Below are 21,523 nucleotides of genomic sequence, written 5' to 3'. Positions count from 1 at the left end.
CACAAAGCGATAAGGAATGAATTGGGAATTGATCATTTATAACCTAATGATATGTTATCTAGATGCTGCGGTCAAAATGTGGATGGTGACCAGTAACAACAACAGCACTTATTAGCGTCTCCATATTTTATTATAGACCACGTAAAAACACGAGGAAGAGTGCATTTAAATGCTACAATTTAACAAAATAAATGTGTAAATTTAGGCTGAGATAGGCTCTCCTGTGATCCTCGTGAGGATAAGCGATTCGGAAGAATCATTAATAATAACTAATAATCAAAATCATGATTGTTATTATGAGGACTGATCATAGTAACGAGGTCACACTAGGAAATAAATAAACCCCTACATGAATTCAAAATGAGCTATTTTGGTTTGACACAAAGAAATGCGGCAGCTGGTCCAAATATATATCCGATTACTTCCATCCATCCATCCATCCATTATCTGTGCCACTGGTACCCACGGGGGTCGCGGGCAATGTTATTATAATGTAGTTTTATGCAAATATTGTGGAATTGTGTAGCCCCGTCAAGAAATTTAGCATCTAAAAGATTCGGAGCACTTGTTTGATGGCATAGTCCTGCGATGAGATATGCCACTCTTATCTCCGATCAACAGATTATTATTTTTTTAGGGATATGTATCGTGAAAAATAGAGACAACCCATTCACACGGTGAAATAAACAACACACACCAGTTATTCCGAGAAACTCAGTGAGACGTCATGGTGTGTGTGTGACGTACTCCAAATGATGGCGATGTATGTCACTGTGTGACCTTGCAAAGGGAGGGGCGGGGGTCCACTGGGCAGACGACAGTGGAGTTTTGGGGCGGGGAGGGGGGCGTATCTGAAAGAGAGGGTGGGTGGGTCTATTTCTGAGCTCAGGGCCTCGGATTAAAATCGAGAAGCAGTCCCGGCACGATGACAGCATCCAGCACATAGACACCACCCCTCCACCACCACCACCACCACCACCCCATCATCATCCTCATCCGGTCTGGGAATCACGCCGCGGATTTTTTTCGGGAGAGAGACAATCGCTGTTTGTCTTCCCCTTTCTCCGCATCACCCTCCATCGACACCCGGTCCGTGTGCCTCCTCTTGAAAAGCACGAGGTGAGTGAACAATATCCACCCAACGAGACGCCTGATCGCTCGCCTCTTTCCTCGCACCTTGCGTCCATTCCAGTCTTCTCCGTTCTCAACCGAATGAATAATTCAATTGCCGGGGGGGTCCACGCAGACCACGGTCAGTGCCCGTGTGAGTCCCATCTGAGTGGGGCGATGGATATTTAAATCCGATTAAGATGAGAAATTGTTTGGATCCAACAAAAGATTGACCTTTTTCCTTTGTTTCGTCTTTTGATTTGACCGGCTGCTGAATCACAATTTGACCATAGGGGAAGGGTGGATGCTTTTCTGGGAGGCATTAAGCAGCAGTGTGTGACCACGTTTATTCACAGATAAGCATTTTAAATGAATTTAGCTAAGGCATTGAGCATGGATGCTCCCGTGATGAATGCACAGTCCAAGATCAGCCGACTCCTGTGATTCATGATGATCCAAGAAGTGTAGCTAGTAAAGCACATATTATGAATGGGCGTAGGCGAGTGGTAATGCCTTGGGACAGTCTTTTTTTTTTTTTTTCTTCACTGTCTTCATGTCATATGGCCAGAAGCAGCCGACTTCTTCTTCGTCTCCTTCTTCTTCTTCGTCTGCTTCTTCTTCAGTGCCAGGCCAAGCCATACATGACAAGACAACTAGACCAGGACAGACACTGACAGCAGTATTGCAACCGGCTAAAGCGTCTGGCTATTGATGTTGTTGCCAGGGGCGTCACCAAGGGGTGGCCAGAAGTGGCTATGGCCATCCCTGAAATGTTCACACCCCTACTCCTGCGATGTGTGAAAAAGGTGGATATTCTTTTTGTCTCTGTGCTCTGGCCTGGCTGCAGGCAGCGTGTAGTGACTCAGGGATGTAGTATATGTTATTCCATGTGATGGGACGTGCATGCTCTGAGCTCATGCTGCCAGAGGAGATACACAAGCAGCAGAGCTTGGACATGAGGAAAGTCTTGATGCCTGCCTGCATTGGCCTGTGACTGCTTGGCCTGTGACTGCTCGCTCCACTGTCCCACTTAGTGCAGTCGGCCTGGTCTGCCATGCTCTTCCTCTACTCTGCATGTCTCCCGGGCTGTTGCTAGGTTGGTCTTCTAGGCCAAGTGATCTTTCGGTCAAGCGATCACTTACCCGAGTCTTCTTTTTGTTACTGTAGGATGTTATTCAGCAATAGTTTATGTTTATCAATCTGCTGCATATAGTACGTGGATTTTGTTATCGACAACATACGTATATATACTATATTTGAATAGAGTTTCACCCCTCTCTTATCATTTGAAAACATTTCAACTTATTAAAAGACACTTTTTAGCGCCCCTTCTCACTTTTGCTTTGTTTTTGTCGCTCCTAGTTTAAGTTGACTGTAAAACTAACACACAAAAACGGAAAGAAAACCCAATCAACAGTTTTATAGTTAAGCACTAAAATGTTTTTACCAAATACTTCTATCGTTTAACAAACGTTGATAGGATAATGGAAATTAGTGTGGATGTTAATTATCAACAAACAATTGCTACTTTTAAACACACAAAGCAGCAGGACTGTATGAACAAAATTCTTAATGAATCAGTAACAGTTCTTAGATTTTAAATGTTCATTTTACCACGTTATTTTCATTGTTTTCCCTTTTTGGGAAGGCTCTTCTTTTTCCAGCATGACACAAAGCAACACCTTTGGTAGAAACAAGATCAATAGAAAAAGAAAATGTCACACATACTCCAAAATTGTATTGAGAGCTTTGTCAGCAGAGTGGAAGCAGGCATTACATTTGCGATTGTTTTATACTTAGTATCCATGACGATACTTGGATGGATGATGACTGTATAGAAGGAGAGGTAGGATAAAAAAAAAAAAAAATCAATGCAGACCGTACACTATGTTACAGAAGAAAGGGAGGCATGACCTCATTGATGTGACAGCTCCATGGTGATGGCACAATTGACTGGCAGCAGTGCCACAATGTAGGCCAACTCTGTTTAGGAACATATCGTACAAAAGGTTATGAGAATGGAACAGCTAAGACGTTCTGTTCAGAGTTCTCCTTTTTCATTTCAATATGAATACTTAATATGAATACTTTTAAAAATGCATATACGGGATACGATATGACATTTCGCCAAGTGGCACGCTCGCATCACGTTTTCTTTTGAGTGTTTTATATTTTGAACCAGGAAGTATTTTTAGCGTAAATACTATATGGTTTAATTATGACCATTGAATTTGTTTATTTTGCCTCAAAGCCGCAACGCCTATTGGAATGATCGTATTCTCAGATAACTCTTTCGGTATGCCGTTATTGAGGCGAGTCTCAGACAGCGATAGTATATCACGCTTTCACATCCAGGGAGACTTCCAGAGAGATCAAGATGTTCCTCTCTCGAAACCATCGATAGCGACGTGTAGCACAACACATTGCTCTATTCATCTTCAAAAGGTTCATTATTTCATAGTGCACTAGGGAGTGCGAGCCCCGCCAAGTCGCTGATGAAAGGGGAAATGAAATGAGTTGTGCACGCTGAGTCCAGGCTTCATAAGGCTAATGGAATGAGCTTGAGCGGCTGCATGAAGAACAACAGATGTGATGTTTTTTGGGAAAACCAGTGGAAGGCCCGCCTAGGATCATCCAGCTCAGGATTACATGTTTCCTGTCCATGGGGGCAGCAGTAGCTCTTCGTTTCCTGACTAGACAGTCATAGGTTCAAAACCTGCTTCAGGCAAATTTGGGAGTGAGGTGGGCTGGAGGTCTTAAAATGTTCCCGAACCTGCCATTGAGCATGCATTCAATCTGTCTGTTCAGAGGTATAGCATGATATTGTAGAACCTATTTCCACCCCTGCCAGTTGAACCTATTTATGTTTGTAAATAAAATAAAATTAAATAGATATTTAAAAAAAAAAATTCTGAAAAGCATCAAAACCAGTTGGAGCTATATCTTATTGAATCATATCGTAATCTCACTTAATCGAACCAAAACATTACACTGATCCTGTGACGTCAACAAAGCACAAAATGGTGCTAAGAATAATACGGGCATTTTTGCAAACATCGACTACAAATCATTAAAGTGGTTGTAGTTTGTTCTAATGAGTGGCGAGAGTCTTTAAAAAATCTCGAAGTGGTTTCTGAAGCACTCAAGGGGAAGATATTTTCATTCACTTTACAATATGAACCCAAATGAAAGACAGAAAACAGCAGCATGCTTTTGTTCCATATGTGCACCTTGAGTCATTGAAAATAATTGTTTGGCTGTATGAAGTGTAAAAGTGCTGGAAACTGCTGAATCCTGCTCTGCTGCTACTGTGTTCAGCTGGAGGGCAGCTCATGTGTCTGTGTGTGTGTGGGGGGGGGACAGATTAGGGACAAGATGTCAATAGCTGCCTTTCCAAAATAAAGCTGCAATTTAGTCAGCCAAAAAAGACTTCTTTTTTTTTTCTCTCGCTCATCATATGAACGCTTGTGAGTATTGTGCACGCAAGTGTGTTTGTAAAAGCAGTGTGTGCAGCCAGCTGACTGAATAATTCAACTTTGTTATTCACAAACAGGAGAAAGCGGAGCGTCTATGAATTGCATGTGTGCTCGTAGCAAACCACAGGATTGAACAACAGACTGTTTTGTCAGACAGAGAGACTTTGTGAGAGAAAATGGGCAGCGAGTGGGGGATTGTCTTGAAAGAATGACACGCAGACGTCCTCATGACCTCAAAGACATTATGAGGACTGGAGGGGAGAGTAAAGCAGCTGCATGGCAATTTTAGGATATGGCAGTAGGAGACTCCCATCAGCTTTTGCTCATTGATTTATGTCTCGGATCAAATCAACTTTGAGAAGTTAGTGGGGATATGTCTGCTTTTCAAGCAAGTTCAGGGGAAGAAGACAAATAAAGCAACATGGAATGCTAGGCTGAATTCAGTAGTTTGCAAATTTCTGCCAAGGCCAAACAATCCGGATTTGGATCACCACGAAATTGCTACACCTTCACCATCATGCTGCATTCTAAACGGTTGGGGAGTCAGAAATGTTGTCATTTGTAGACTTTATAGTGTTCTAATTGACCATAAACAAAAAACAAGGACTAACCAAACCATATGTCTGTTTTTTATAGCCTTGATTCTCAAAGCCACGCAAATACCTCCTCAAAATAACACAATGCTTAAATTTAAGAAAGTAAAAAACATGTACTTAATGATTCAATTTAAATGAATGGCACACAAGTTAAAAATGGTCTCTTGATAAATGTTGATAACAAAGAGTTTGCGTGCAAATTTATTGTTATGAAAAGTTACTTAAAGGTTAGTCCAGGTTGTTCCCACTTTACACATGACCCCAGTCATAAGTATAAAAAAAACAGATGGATGGAAAGGTGGTGACACACATTTAACAAATGTGTTTTTAAAATAACTTTACATGATCTCCACCCCTAATCAACACCGCTGGACAGACAATAGCACATAGACATATATTCTTTATCCTCTGGGAAAACCATCCAATATTATTGCTGTTTGTTCATTCACTGAAAGTAGTGGTGACTTCTTTGTTTGTGTCCATGTGACTGTATTATACTTTAAAAAAAACACAATATTATTGTGCCATATATTCCTAATTTAAAACCCATTTCAGAAATGTGTGACTGAACAAATTCGACTTGACTCTCAAAGCACCGCTGTACCACAACCTTACTTCAACAGCAGCTGGTAGCTCCAAATTTCTTGGTGGAGGTTATAACAACAATACCGTTTTTCTTTTTCTGGTTAATTCAACAAGAATACAAAATACATCTGTGTCATGCCATATGCCGTGTTTGCCCTAAGGAATGCTGCACTCATCAACATTCTCAACTCCTCCTTATGAACAAACTCCCTCGCAACGCACTGTAGTTACTTTTGTTCTTTCTATTCATCCACTTCAGCCTGCATTTCTTTGACGCTGCCCTTTTCGGCCTCTTTAAAATCCTCCCTCCCTCCGCACCCCCCTCCAATATCCTGTCCTTTCTCTCATTTCTTTGCTTGGACCCGCTCTTTCACTATCCCAGTCCCCTTTTCTCAGCCCCCTTTAAAGCCGCCTCCCATTTCCCCGTCTCACCTCTGCAACCCCCCATCTGTCTTTTCCAGTGTCCCCTCTAGTTTTCTGTTCTTGTTGCTTGCTTTGACGATGGTCTCGAGTAGAAGAAGGCGGTCGGCGGCCCTGCTAGCTGCATTAGCTCCATGCATTATTCATGTCCACTGCAGTCTGTCTCGGTCCTGTGTTGCTCTCTCACTCAAAGTGCTCAGTGTATGGGACGAGGAACTGCAAGATGAAGTCCAACAGAAGCAGTTTACGTCAAGCAGGTCAACGCTTAAGTGTCATTTGAGTCGGTTTTGATGTGTGGTTATGCGCTGTCTCACTTGACGCCGCAGCCAACGACAAAGCATTCCCCAAATGTTTATTTTCTTCCCAAGCTGGCTTTAGGTTCGAGCCATATCCGCCCCCGATGCTTACAATGAAAGCTCTTTTATGAGTGGCCAAGATTTCGCTCTGTTTGGCAGCCTTTCTCTGTGTGCACCACACTTGGCTGTCCTCTTTAGAGAATGTCCGTTAACCCAACCGGGCGCTATGAAAATTTAATTCAGACAACCAGAGGATGTCTGGATGGAGCGCCTCGTTGCCACATCGCCATGTGCATCGTGGTGGAGCGAGAGTGAGAGAGGGAAAAAGCGAGAGAGCCTTGGGGACCAGAGGAGGGGCCTCTTGGAAAACCACATTCACATAGCTGGTTTGGTTTCACATCTGTTTTGCTTGACATACTTTCAAGATTTACCCTGAAAATATCTTCTGAAACATTGGAATGTCATTATTTTTTACACTCAAAGATTTTTTATCAGATTTGATTACGAGATCCTCACTCTAAACATCAACTTCTGGAGTGGACATTGTTTATTGAATTTGACGGGTCTTGCTGATAGATTTCGAATCTGCTCGTCACAGGTGGCTACACCAGACTGGGACCGGCACCGATGACCACAAGGGTCCCCATCCAGCTCCTTTCAGCCAATCTTGGAGGGGCTGCCGAGCTGATGTCTCAGAGGGCGAGCGGCTGTTTGTGTTGTGGAGTCTTAAAGAGGCAAACTTCATCACGGTGAGTCACACCATCTCCCACTTCCAAGTTATGGAGGGGCACTATATTGAGACCCTGGCAATGTCTGGTGTTGATTATTAGCCTGACAATACACGTCGATTCTTGTTTCAGCATGTGTTTGAAAGTTAATCCTACGTGTATGATGTACGAAACGGCTATGGTGTGATTTCTTAAGGATGGATGTATAAAAAGTGCTGGGATGCTGCAGCTCTCAGTCATTGGAGATGGTTACCTGACCTGGCAAGAGCAGAACTGTAAGGGTGAGAAATGAAGAAAGAGTGAAAATGAAATCCTCTCAGAAACTGCTTGACCTAACATACACTCAAAGAGCTAACGACAGAGAGAGGGAGTGTTTTGTCAGTCCCTGTTCTTCGGCGGTGCGTCAATAATCACAGTCATCTCCTTGGGCGCAGCTGTCAGCGATGTCGCTCCATTCATCCTTCTTCATCCTCGCCAATCGGCCTCAATGCGGATCAGCAGGAGGTGCTAAAGTGACACCCTGACCAATGTTGGCCCCGTGCAGATCGAAGGCCTCTAATCCTCTTAAAGGTCAAATCTACGCGGCATGCTATAGTATTACTGCGGCAAGCTCGTCATCACTGGCGCACAAGCAGCGACTGAGATAAAGATGAAACCTGGACTGTTTGTTAAACCCAATCAGAAATCCTGTCCTGCACATCGTCTCGGAAATTAATGAGGAAAATAGTGGGATTCATTGTTTGTGGCCCTGCTTTTTAAGTGATCATTTTTGTGGGGCCAACATGTGATGTGTAGTGTCATATTGGAAAAAAATAGATGTTTTTGATTATGAGATTACTGTTGTTCCTTGGCCTAGAGTGCCAAAATGGCACAAAAGCAATATTTGTATCATAAAATCAAATATTACACTATTATATTAGAAATAAACAATATTTTATTAAATAGGCCAAGACTATCCGCATTTTCCTTTACAATTGTGCCATGTTAAAAAAATTTTTTAAATGTCAATATGCTGTTTCACAATTTCTTTTTTTTTTTTTTTTTATGTAGCGAGTTGGAATGTATTGATCTGATTTCCACAGTGGTTAGGCATCACTACGTTATACTAACATGTAGGGACATTGCAATTTGCTGGGCAGGCATGCGTATTGAAAATGTTTTTCAACAAAAATGTTTCAAAAAAACAAAACCCCTCAAAATTGCAACAAACAAAATGTTCCCCACTGCTTTCTCATCTTCTGGGTCTCCAATACTTGATCTAATTCGTTCCAGTACGAAAGGCTTAGTACATGACAGGGCCGGAGGACAATAATATTTGAGAAAAACAAAAACACAGAGAGTAAAAGTACTTTTCAAACAAAGCAAATATTTGTCTGAAGATGTAAAAGAAAATCACAAAATCTGTTTCAGATTTTCAAAACCACAATGAGGTTTGATTTATAAATGCCAACCATCCTTCGAACACAACAAGCGCACACGTAAAACTGTGTGTGTGTGTTGTATTTCATAAAGCATATTTTTAGATGAGTGTGCACAAAACAAAGATATGGGAATTCCTTTGCAAATGAAGATTACAACTCAGTTCTGCTTTTCCTGTCTCGTGGTTTCACCGAGGCCTCTGTCCTTCATTATATCCTGACAGAACAGCAAAACAAAAAGTGCGTGACTGCAGAATCTTTTTTTAATATGTAGATTGAAGCATGTTAGCGAGAGAGGTTATTGTTCAACAGTGCAGCTGTTTTTTTCATTATTGTATTGAATCGGTTCAGGAAATGTGTGTGATGCGTTCTGGCTGGTCACACTCTGCTCTCTCCTGTCTCTCCATCTCCTTCATTCTGTTTTCCACTCCTGACTGGTTGTTTTTCTGATTACTCACAAGGATGACACGACACATCTTACAAAATCAAAGAGGATCAGATTGTTATGACGGCGGAGATGGATTGTGATTTTTCATACCAAGCTATTTCCTTTGATATGCTTCTGTTGGTTCTGTGTGTCTGAAATGAACCCTCTTCCTGTGTCTCTTTAGATAAATGGAGGAGAAGGAGCGGTGTCGGAGCAGGTCTCCAGCGCGGAGGGCAAGCCGGGTTCAACAAGTGGTGGGAACCATAATACGTCGTACCCGAGAATCACTGAGCAGGTATAGCTAAAATCTCTTTATAGCTCGACAGTGCAATAACTTTGGCCCCTCGGTCCCCGCTCCAAAAGTCTCCGTGTTATGTTGTCACGGTTTCTCTCATGTAACTTCTCACCCCCTTTGACCCTCTCAGAGAGCGGTTGCTAGGCGATGGGAGGCCTCAACGTTCCAACAGCCTGTCCAATCAAAATTACCAAGCCAAGCTGTCACTGCAGATCACCAGGGATCCTGTGCTGGACCGAAGCACCGGACATGGATTCCTCCTCACCACAAACACACCCCTGCTGGTCAGGGATGTCGCCACAGGTACGTGGAGTGTGAATTGTGCTAAAGAGCGTGTCCACGTTCAAGCTGCCGGGCTTTGTGCCAGAACTGAACAACAGTTACACCTGCTCACCCTCTCTAAAGTCAATCACTTTTCTGTTGGCCAACTTTTAGAAGCAAAACAGAAATGCCCATGTGTTATTTGTAACTGTGGCCCAGTGTACACAATGTTAATTGAAGCCCCATGAAAACTCTTTATGGGTGGGCTGTAATATTTACAAATTCAACCCTACATACTTAATAGAGGAGATGGCAAGCCCGTTTTAAAGTTTTACAATTGATACAGAATAATGATGGTGATGATAATGATTGCTTTAATGCTCCATTGTGAGATAACAAAGATACAAAGTGGCTGGCTGTGCGTTCGGCCTTCAGTACCAGCACACAACTATACAATGTACAACATCTGAGCAGTTTAAAATCAACATTTATCAAAAAAACAAAAAAAAAACAAAGCAGAGGACAGAAAAATGCTGATGTCATCAAGAGCCGGTGCTCTGGCCCAGTGAGCACCGATGTGTCATTTGATTGGTTAAAGAAACTGGCCCATTGCTAATTTAGTTTAGGTTATATTGGCAAACATTACTATTCTGTAGGCCCTAGGAAGATTCGCTCGATATGGCAACACATTCAGGGTTGAAATCTGATTGGACGAAGAAATAAAAAAAAAAAAAATTAAAACATAAACATCAACTGGAAGCAAATTTTAGAGAAAATGAAAGAGAAAAAGACTGTTGGGGAAAAGTAAAAAGGACTTGCAGGAAATGACTTTCTGACATTTCCAGCTTACCACTGGCATGACCAAATATGGTTCCTTGACCAATTAAAAGGGTAACTGACAGAAAAACCGTCACAGTAAACACGAGACACAGATCTTGGCCAAAGTGAGGAAATAGTGTGATATTGACATGCGTGCGCCTGGGGCTGACAGCTTTTTAGGGACATTTGTGGATTAGTTTGACGCATGACAAAACTAAGAGGAAGGGAGGGGTGTTCAAAAAAACTGCAAAGATCAGGATATTAGCAGAAGTGACACGTAAGCTTGACGGGGGAGGGGTGTGCTCTTGTGCGCCATGAGTGAGCCTGAATATGTGCCAAAGCGTGCGTGGAACAAAAACGGTGTGCATCTCTCGGGCGGACGTGGCTTTGCCAGGCAGATGGGGCGTGCAAAAATGTGTTTTTGTGTTGAGAGTGTGCATTAGTAAGCGTAAACCTAAACTGCTACGCCACAGTCCTGCTTGCTTGCCCGAAGACACACGAGTATAAATAAAACGAGAGAAAGCCATGTGGAGCCGAGCTGGAAGAGACCCAGAATAATTGTAACCCCTCACGTCCTGGAGAGCTGTTCAACAGTCATATGTGTCATTTTGTGTGTGTGTGTGTGTGTGTGTGTAACTCTCCTTTAATCTGTACTAAAAGTAGCTACTTGCCCACATATGCAACCAGGATTGTTTTATGCAAGCGCACACGTTTTTAATGTGTGTAGGGAGTCCTGCAGATGGGATACTCTACCCTGGGGACCAAGTCTTGCAGATCAATGATACTGTGCTGGATGATTTGAACGACGATGAGGTGGAAAACATCTTAAGGTAAGGTATACAATGACGAGCTATATTGGATATGTTCCCCTAGCTCGCTATTTCAAATAGGGCGCATCAAAGCATCACTCAGAAGGAAATAAAGTCACTGACCAACTAGTTCATGATTGACTGTATTAGATGTCCTCTAATTAAACCGCCAGCTCAGATCAATTAACATTTCCAGTAACGAGGCCACTTATTGGACCACCGGTACAAAGCGGCGTCATCAGATGCGCTTCACTGTTTGCTGGACTATGTTAGGCTGATGCATGAGGGAGGGTGTGTGTATGTTTGAGAATAGCTTAGCAGGTTTGCTAAGCTATTCTATTAAGTTTGCAAAGGTTGTAGGGGAAAGGGCGCACTTGACAGCTGAAACAGGAATGTGATCTGTGTGTGTGTGTTTTTTTTCTGCACAGGGACTTAGACGACTGCATAACCATGACGATCCTCCGGCACATGACTGTGAGTACAAAGAAGACGTTGATGAACTTCCCTCGGCACGCCTTGGCTGAGAATCATTACATCACTCATACCAGCATCTCTCGAAGCCTCAACATGAAGTGCCCTCCTCAACTTTTAGATTACAAAGCACAAATGTGCAAACAGCACATCAGCCCTTTGACTCAATTTGTCGGTCGAAGAATGAACTGCTTTTTTTCCCCCCTCGAGTTCAACCAGCGTGTTTCCGCCCACACAATGTGTGTCTGTGTGTTGTAGAATCCCAAATCATCCATCATGTCAGCAGAGAAGAGAGCCCGTCTAAGGAGTAATCCAGTTAAAGTGCGCTTTGCAGAAGAGGTGGTGGTCAATGGGCACACTCAGGTGAGATCATTTCATTGAGCAAGGACTTATTTAACCACGCATTGCAGCGACGTCACGTTCGATCTGATCTTTTTCATTCTCTGCATCAGGGAAACTCTCTTCTCTTCCTGCCCAACGTTCTAAAAGTCTATCTCGAGAACGGACAGACCAAGGCCTTCAAATTTGACCACACCACCACTGTCAAGGTCTGTGTGTACTTTTTATCACACATATTTTATTCAAAGTGATACTTGTTGAAACACACTGGAAACATTTTTAAACACCAAAAGAGTGATCTAATGAGACTGCGATAAGTGAACCGCAACATGAGATTACTTGACTCAGAAAACAAAATAACACAGAGTGACAAACTCTAAGCATTTGAATTACTACTGTCCGCTAAAATTCCTATTTTCAGACATTCTCACTGCCCTGAAACCAGATGTCAGTTACAAGAAGGCTTAAGTTGGAGTACTGTGTTTTATAATATTCACACTAGCATGACATGATTGCTCGAGTCAAGAGAATTCAAGTGTGGGTAGACTTTAGCTGGGCTCCAATGGTGTGATCGTAAAAAGCAATTAATTTGATGGCTTCTGAGGGAGGAAAAAGGAGGAGAATGTTCCACTGTGTGAGGTTATTGTAAGAATAAGTGTTGTTTGGAATGGAGCTGTCATGTAACTCATTTGGAATTTATAAATGTAGTTTTTCCAGAAACATTCTTTTTTTTTGTGACACTGGGTTTCGTTTCACTGGGCTTGTTTTCATCACCACAGGGAGGCAAAAGTGAGAGAGACAATTTGGACCGACCATCTGCTACTAGCAGACCGGGCGGGGTGAAATATGTTTGTCCAAGGGGGTCTCAACTGTTGTTTTTTCACTCTTCCAGGATATTGTTCTGACTCTGAAGGATAAACTATCCATCCGGGCTATCGAATACTTTGCCCTGGTGCTAGAGCAACAGTACAGCATCAATAAACTATTGCTGCTGCATGAAGATGATCTTATACAGAAGGTAAGAAAACAACAGGCGATGGCATTTGTCCCCTAACAAATCAACTGGATGTTTGTTGCCTTGACTTTCAGAACTTGGGGCTAACATTTCCATCGATGCCTCATGTCTCCATCAGGTGGTGCAAAAAAAAGACTCCCATGATTACAGATGTCTATTCCGGGTATGCTTCGTCCCCAGAGATCCCGCGGACATGCAACAGGAGGACGCCTTTGCCTTTGAGTACCTCTTTTTACAGGTTAGAGAAGCGTAGCAGCCGTTTAGATCAAAGATAAATGATGACCTCAAATTTCAATGTCAGTACATTTTATATGATACATTATATTTCCAATACATTTTGCTGGAATATTGCTTATTGGTAGCTGTATAAATGATTCAAAGGTGTTTGCCTCTCAAAATGTTGCTTTCAACATTATGTAGATTGGGTATCCATGATGTTTTTATGTATAAAGATGGACGTGTTTTCTAAATTTTGATCGACGCAAAAGTATTTGTTTCGCCTTGCTAACGTAAACATCACTTTCCACTTTTCCTTTCACGGTTTGTGCTTGTAGAGTGTTGGTGATGTACTACAGGAGCGTTTTGCTGTCGAAATGAAGTGTAACACTGCGCTTCGCCTCGCTGCCCTGCACATGCACGAGAGACTCGATAGCTGCGGACTGACCAGGACCTCCATCAAAGGCATTACGTGAGTGTTAACGTGAATTGGTTCATATGTATGGATAGAACACGTTTTAAGCTAAAGTTGGTAATATTGGCCAAATTCCAGCATGATCCTAAAATTCACCTCATTTGTCTTTTCCTAAACGTTTGAATACACATGTTTGCCTTTTGAGTGTTTCATTATCATTGCATAACTCACTGTTCTCGAAGAAGAAGATCAGGGACAAAATTCACAATAGGTGTTTGAGTCACAAAAGCCTCCAGTTCTTCTGGCCTTTCTGTGACTCTTCCAGTGTCATTAGCCCGCCAATGACACTTATGGCCACTTCTTTCTGAGAAGAATGCTCAAATTTTCAATCAACATTTTAATATTGTGGGTATACAGCGAAATGTTGTATCAATGTGCTTATCTTCTCTTCTTCTGGGTGATGACAGGAAGGAGTTTGGCCTTGACAGCTTCATTTCCCCCACGCTGCTGAGCAACATGAGGGAGAAGGACCTGAGAAAAGCCATCAGCTACCACCTCAAAAAAATTCAATCTCTGTTAGAGCCTCGCCAGAAGGTACGAGTTTGACCGAGGGGCCCCGAGGATGCGGTGCAGTGTAAAAATGACGGCTAATAAGATTTGAGTTGCGGTTGTAGGGTTGGCCCAGAAGCTAATCCTCCTGTGGTTTTAAAGTGATATATAGCGTGCCAGGATGAGTAGTAAGGGCACATTATGGGATAGTGTATAAATTGGGGTAAAATGAGCGAGAGATCTTTTTTCTGTGTGTCCATCCATATTCCCCATTTTCTCATCTGTCCTCTTATTCTTTTCATTTATTTTGGTTTAGGTGATATCTGCTTCCCAGGCTCGGCTCGCCTACCTCACTCAACTGGGAGAGCTTGTTTCCTACGGGGGAAGGTCCTACTCAGCTACGATGATGGTAAGCCTGATTTTGAAGATACCTCAACAGGATTGTACAATTGAAGACCAACGTTCAAGCAAAGCATATCATTCTGTCTATCACATGAATGCTTGAGTATATTATAAAACATAGTGATGGAAATTAGCTTAGATTCTAAACCTTCAAAGTACTGCTCCTTTAACACACGTGAAGCAGCAAAATATAAGAACGGAATATACAGCTCTCAATTTGGGACACTGAACCGTAAAATAGTGGCTGAACTTTTTGGCAGTCTCGAAATCCGGAACTTGTTAAAGCTTATCTGTGCTGATCTTTTCTCTGTCATCAACCCCCAGCTTCAAGAACGAGAGGTGTTGGTCAGCCTGTTGGTGGGAGCCAAGTATGGTATGAGTCAGGTCATCAATCACAAACTCAACGTAATCTCCACATTGGTTGAGTTCAGCAGCATCAGCCGCGTGGAGTTGCTTTCCGAGTCGGACAAAGTCAGTCTGCTGCGCATCTCACTGCACGACATGAAGGTATGCAAGTTATTGGCACATGGACACTTGGCTGTATTTTTCATCTGAGAGGAACCACTTTGACACTGACACAGATTAGACAATCGATGCATGAGTAAATATAGGTCAAGCATGCCTCCTGTGACACCCAAGTAGCCTAAGGCAGTGTGTTTGAGCGCCATAAGGTTAATTCACTGGCTGTCTCTCTTTCTCTCCCTCTTTGTCCCACTCCATTGGCTTTTTCCTCCCTTACCCTCTGGCTTGAATCACTTCCGCTCTACACTATCATCTACAATGCCCGTCCATCTCTCAGCCATTTGCCTTACTGATGGACTCTCTGGCAGCCAAAGACCTAGCGTGTCTGCTGGCAGGGTACTGCAAACTCCTGGTGGATCCCAGTCTCAATGTCTTCCGAATGGGACGTACCAAAGTGAGGGTGCACCGCATTGCTGCTGAAGAAGGTGTGTGTGGGAAGTTCACCGTAGTAGAGGGCGTGTGCTATGAGTCCTTATCAAGTGAGCAAAAACTGTTTGAAGTCATTACTCTCTGACTTGAACCATTTTGATACATGGGTCATTCTCAAATTGGAGGAGATTTTCTGGCCCCAACTTTATATTTGAATTAATACAGAAATGTACACGTGTGTAATTGTGAAAAATAGAATTGACCTGAGACAACTGGGACAAACATAGCATGTGACAATTAAAATACAGTCGTCATAAAAAAAAAAAAAGTGGACTAATGTGATTAAAATGGATATTTTCAATTCTGGAATGACCCACATATTTCCATCACATGTTGATGTTTGCCAACAAGTAGGGGTACAGATAGAAAAGTCTCTCATGGTCTTATTATGATGAACAGAAATAGTATCGTACTAAGAAATTGTTTTATCGTGTCAGGTTATGTGTCTCGCTGCTGCAGTGACTCGGACGACTCAACAGATGAGGATGATCCAATGGACTCTCAGCATTACAAACACCAGGACTGGGAGGAAAGACGAAGGGAGGAGGAAGAAAAGAGGAAAGAGGAAGAGAGACAAGAGAGGGAGGAGCAGAACGGCAAAAAGGAGGTGAAGATAATAGTGACAAAAGAAGGTGAAGAATACGAAGGTGAAGAGGAACGCGGTGCTTCGGGAAGCGGTCTGCGTAAAGTGATGAATGAAGAATTGAATTCGGAGACCACTTGGTACCACACGGATCTACGGGTGACCAGCAGCTTTTCCAGCTTGTCTAGCGGCTCGTTGAGTGCCGCCCTAGAAGAGAGCAGCACCACAGTCAAAGCTCTCCCTCGTCTCGATGCGTCGCTCACAAGAGAGAATCTCCAAACTATGGATGTTCATCAAGCCTACCTTCTGGAATCAAAAGGCCTCCAAGGGCCTTCAAGACCAACCAATCTCAATTACAGAGTTAGTGACAAGCCTTGTCTTTGTTTTTCTGAACTCTCTAAAGCAGATTTCCTCTCGAGTCCATCGGGAGCTACGAGTGATGATGAAGAAGAGGAAGAGGAGGAAGAAGAGCGAGGAAGAGAGGTACTGAGACGCATTTCAAAGATCCCGAGTTCGAGGGATTTAAGGATGATTGACAGCACACCTTTCGAGAGAGCACCCATTAAAAGAAAGAAGAAAACCCCTCCCAAAGTACCAATACGAACCAGTTCCATACCAGGTCACAAAGCAGGACAAGCTGAGAAGCGCCTCTCCAAGGATGATGACTCTCTTTTTCAAACCCCTTCCCCAAACCCGAAAGCAGCTGTTTTGGTCAAAGACAATGTGTCCGAGTCTGAAGAGGAGTTTTTTGATGCACAGGAGAGATTCACTTCTCCAGTTCCAGATCTCTCAGGTTTGTTTGTTATTCCTGATGTCATTACAGTGTTTGTTGAAATGTAGGTGTGCATGTTTTTTTTTAACTTAATGTACATTTCTCAAAATGGAAAAAAAGTATTCACAACGATTGGCAGTTTTCAATCAAAAATTGCTTCTCTCTTGCAGACGTAGAGCTTGCGGATCGGCGGAATGCGAATCGGTTGAGCGGAACATGGAATTCTCTTCCCGCTCTGGGAAAAGAGCCCTCCTCACCCCTTTTTCAATCGTCTAAGATCAAGAAAGAAGTAGAGGAGCTTAAAAATCCCACAAATACACTCAGTAACCTTGTTAGTAAACCATGTCCCGCGGAGAAACCTGAAGTCAAGGTTAAACCACCACTGGCACCTAAACCGCAGCTGCCTCCCAAACCTCAGATTATTCCCCCCAAATCTCCCAAGCATGGGAAATCCTATGCCCAGTGCAATGGAGATGCCTGCGGACGTCTGTCTTCTGACCTGTTGGAAATGGAGCCGGACACTATGGAGTTCAAGTCGGTCACGTACGGTACTGGAAGTTCGCCGCTCATCACTGCAGTGCGGTGTAACAAGCAAGCGTTACCAGTCACGGCACTGCACACAAAAGAGGAACAGACCAAACCACCTAAAGACAATGGACAACGTGTGCTTTTCAAAGACAAAACTGACAAAATGGAGACTTCTGAAGTGACGAAAAGTCACGGCACTACAAAAAACCTACAAAACGCATCCCTTATCCTTCGCTCAAGTTCAGGCTCTAAATTATTTGCTCCCCCTCCAGTACCACCAAAACCCACTTCGCCCAAAATTCTCCATCCTTTGACATTAGTTGCTAGCTCTCCAGTCTCTCCAACAGATCCAAACAAAAGCATCTTTAAAGACAGCACAAGTCCACCAAACGGTATTCACCCCTGGAGCAGCCGCAATGGCAGTGTCCAGTCGGGACCGAGAAGAGTCTCGGTGAGCCACGAGAGCCTGTCGCCCAAAAATGCCGACGCATCGATTGCCACCTCGCTCACCTCAAACAGCTCCAAAGCGGTTACTGGCCAAGAAAATGGAGAAGAGAGAAGATCTGGGTCTGGCACCGATCTAAGGAGTAGCTCTTCTAGCCTCGGAGGCAGACTATCTGCCTCTGCTCTAAGAGGGAAAATTCAGGCGCTTCCCTGGTACATGACCCGTTCCCAGGAGATTTTAGGAACTCTGGACTACCCCTCCACCAGCTCAATCAATGGCGATACATCTGGCTTTGGGTCAGGTCTGTCTGTAGCGAGCGGCTTGTCGGACACAAACAAGACCCCTGTGAAGGATAAAGAAACAGCGGCATCCAAATCAGGCGGAAAAGGCAATCTTCTAGAGGACGGAGCTGAGGTGGTCATAGCCACCATTAGGGAGGCAGGGGACGTAAGCTCATACTTGAGAAAGGTCAATGGGACCAATGGGTCACATCCAAATCTCAATTTTACAAGCAATGTCTCATCAGAACAACCTCAGTCACGGACCCACTCGGCGGTGGGAATAGGAGGCGTATCCAACATGCAGATCGGGGGCGACTCGCCGACGTCTACTCTCGGAGACGGCACCCCACCGCAGCAGCGAGAGGCCTGCGGTTGCCGTACCGTTTACGCCAACTGTTTCAGCGGCGACAACGAGGACGGCATCAGCTTTGACGAGGAGCTGACCGTTTACGAGTTCTCCCGCCGCACGCGTCCAAAAACAACACGACCTCCGCCGGTTCCTTCGCCCGCTCCAAATCCCAATATTCTGTCCCTGCTCAGAGACAATCCTCGACCACTTTCTACTTTCTCCACTGCCTCCTCTGAACTCAGTCCCTTAGTTTCGTGTCCGGTGTCACCGACAACCTCACTCCGGAGTCCCTTATGTTCCCTTACCAACAAGAACTACGGTGGCTTGAAAGGAGGTTTCGCCTCCCTACGACAAGATATCGATCAGCTTTTGTTGGTCTTGGAGAGGGCTTTACCCGAACACATGCAGACAAACATCCTGGCAAAGCAAGATGGCGCAGGGCCCGACCCCAATCACAATGGGAGTGAAAGCAGCGCGATGCAAACAGGTTGTCCGGGGTGCAGTCCCGCCAGCATGACAGAGGCCGAGAGGAATCTCCTCCAAGCCGAAGCGCGACGATTGGCGTCCGGGTGTCAGCGGGCCACACGTGTAGGCTGGGCTCCCGACGAAGCCCTCCGCTCTTTATCCAACAGCTTCGGTGCGTTGGTTCAGCTATCGGCGGCGTGCATGCGAACCGGTCCGTGCGCCGACTGCCATGATGCAAGCTTGGACGACGACAGCCACGAGCCTATGGATAAGTTGAAAGAGATTGTGGCTCTGTACCGAGAATTTGTCGGGGCCGTGGAGACGGCCGGAACCGGTGGCAAGAGCGTCGGCCTGAATGGGTCGGGACAGAGCCAGGGAGAAGGCGATGGAGTCAGGCTGCTTGCCAAACGCTGCACTGTACTCATCTCATCTGTGTTTGCGCTCACACAACTCTTCCGGACACCTACGTTAGTCTCCTCTGATACTGCTAGCGGTGTGCCGCTCAACTTTTAACCCAACAGACTGTTAACACTGAATTTCAAAGTACGAGAGGTGTCGACCCTTTGTTCTTGTACAGTAAGTGCCATGCACACACACGCACACCACACATATCGACACGAAAAGACAAAGCCCAGAAAATCCCAAATATTGAGAGGGAACTTTGCCTGGCCTCTTTGTGGATGCGTATGGACTATGCATTTGTACATATGAGTTTTATAACTCTTATATTTCTCTTATTTTACTACAACCTGTGTACGTGAGAATGAATTGCCCATTCATGTATTTATGTATTTATTTTTTACAGTATTTGCACCATGGTCTGTGATGTTCAGGTCTCTGGTGGTTAAAAAATATGAAATTATGGATGTCACTGGATTTCTGTTTACCGTCTATTTAAAACTTTGATTCATTCACTCCTCAAGGTGTAATCTGTAAATTGTCCCTTTTTTTTTTTTTTTTTTTAAATGACCATAACACACAGCGATCCGTTTTACTAAGAGTGATCAGAAATGCACAAAAATTCACCAATTTGTTTTCATATGTGCAGCTTTGCACCTTTTTGGAGATTTGGTTTTTCCAACATAACGGTGATAAATCATTTGGATTAGACCGTACTATTACGCATCAGGGAAAGTACTTGTGACTGTTACAGATTGCACCTTTTTTCTAAGACACATAACCTCGTGTTAGGTGTTTTTCTACACTTTCCTCTGTCCTGACTGAGCATCTTTGAAGCACTCCCGTCCGTCATTTAAACATTATGCAGTATTATAATGTAGTTTTCATCCAAAGGACAGCATATTACATATATAAAGACAGCATATATTTTCTGGAAATGTGAGAATAAGGACCATGGCGCAAAACAAGGGAACATATTTACTGTATGTTGAACTATTTTGGCAAGTCAGAAAAGTGACTGTTGACGCTGTTTTCATGTAGCAATGATCCAAAGTCTTAAAGCACGTGTCCACAACTGCCTCCCCGATGCTTTCCTTTTTAGGTACACAAGTGACAAATGCTGTACAACAAGGTCCAAAATGTACTTTCTATATGTCTTATTATTAATCTCACTACTTTAGTTTATGGCTATGCAAACTTCTCCTCTCTCTCTATTCCTTTTGTCTTGTGCCAACATTGAAAACAACCACTACATTATATTGGTCTGAAAAAAAATGGGTGATTTTTTTTTTTCTTGGAAATGTTGGCCTGTGTCTCAGATCTGAAAAACGTACTGCGTATTTACCCGCAACCTTCAGCAAAGTTGCATGGCATTCGAATTTGTCAATACAAAGACTTTATGCTGATATCTGAGTTGTCAGTGTTAACTTAATCTGTTTGTTCACACCAGATGGGAAAAGAGCTTGTCCATGTTTATACAAATGAGGAAAAGCAAGACTGAAATTGGTGATGTAATCTTACCAAGTAAGGTGACAGTTCATGTTTTAAAAGCCAGCAACCTTTGAGAGAAGTCTCCGATTGCATCCCAACATCTGGACGTACAATTTATAATATGCTGTTGTTGCATCGAACAGGCTCAAGCATAAAACCAGTGCCTGTGTCACCTCATTGTTTGTTCTCTTTCTGGGTCAAAATTGTACATTTCATCCACAGTCATGTTTCTGTAGCCACAATTATGCAGATGTACCAAGAAATGTGTTTGGGAATAAATGATACGTTGACCTTTCATGTTTTGAATTGCAATTGTGCAAAAACGTTATTTTTTTTATTTTATCTTGGTGAGGGGTTAACGTTTTTTTCTTTTTTAGTAGTTCAAGTAATATTGTGGTTTACCACTCACCTCGTTTTCTCTTTCACTAGGTAGCGGCATGGATGGAGAACCCTGCAAGCACAGAGCTCTTAATTTTGTCCCAATGAAAAGAAACACTTTAGCAGAGAGGCTTTGTAACCACGGCAGCTCAAGCACTGCAGCCTGTGCCAAAGTCCCCGTTCCAAGTCAGATTGTCCTTAATCTGATCTTTATCTGTCTGATTTCTTGATTCG

The 21,523-nt window shown here is 43.5% G+C and overlaps 1 protein-coding gene across 4 annotated transcripts; it reads left to right on the top strand.

Annotated features, from left to right (window-relative positions):
- Positions 1-975: 975 nt before the first annotated feature.
- On the top strand, positions 976-21,206 carry frmpd1b (FERM and PDZ domain containing 1b). 4 transcript variants are annotated; one of them, XM_085939309.1, is made up of 17 exons: positions 976-1,119; positions 7,082-7,232; positions 9,241-9,351; positions 9,482-9,654; positions 11,159-11,261; positions 11,669-11,714; positions 11,970-12,074; positions 12,164-12,259; positions 12,943-13,068; positions 13,184-13,303; positions 13,620-13,753; positions 14,164-14,290; positions 14,562-14,654; positions 14,972-15,154; positions 15,447-15,594; positions 16,036-16,974; positions 17,124-21,206. In XM_085939309.1, exons 3-17 carry the CDS (start codon positions 9,245-9,247, stop codon positions 19,532-19,534), a joined length of 4,911 nt encoding a protein of 1,636 aa, XP_085795435.1. In that variant the 5' UTR covers positions 976-1,119; positions 7,082-7,232; positions 9,241-9,244; the 3' UTR covers positions 19,535-21,206. The 4 variants fall into 4 exon arrangements, with proteins under 4 accessions (XP_085795435.1, XP_085795418.1, XP_085795427.1 ...); XM_085939292.1 differs by having other exon boundaries at positions 15,447-15,648; XM_085939301.1 differs by lacking the exon at positions 976-1,119 and having other exon boundaries at positions 6,764-7,232; positions 15,447-15,648.
- Positions 21,207-21,523: the final 317 nt, after the last annotated feature.

The sequence above is a fragment of the Syngnathus leptorhynchus genome, chromosome 2 (assembly GCF_054491065.1).
Source record: "Syngnathus leptorhynchus isolate UIUO chromosome 2, UIUO_Slep, whole genome shotgun sequence".
NCBI lineage: Eukaryota > Metazoa > Chordata > Actinopteri > Syngnathiformes > Syngnathidae > Syngnathus > Syngnathus leptorhynchus.
Note: the sequence above shows the minus strand (reverse complement) of the source record. Positions and strands in the feature narration are given on the sequence as shown.

Coding starts and splice junctions, on each gene's coding strand:
- frmpd1b (XM_085939292.1), top strand. CDS start 9,245: ATGGAGGAGAAGGAGCGGTGTCGGAGCAGGTCTCCAGCGCGGAGGGCA. Junction 9,655..11,158: donor GGTCAGGGATGTCGCCACAG/GTACGTGGAGTG, acceptor TAATGTGTGTAG/GGAGTCCTGCAGATGGGATA. Junction 13,069..13,183: donor AAGATGATCTTATACAGAAG/GTAAGAAAACAA, acceptor TGTCTCCATCAG/GTGGTGCAAAAAAAAGACTC.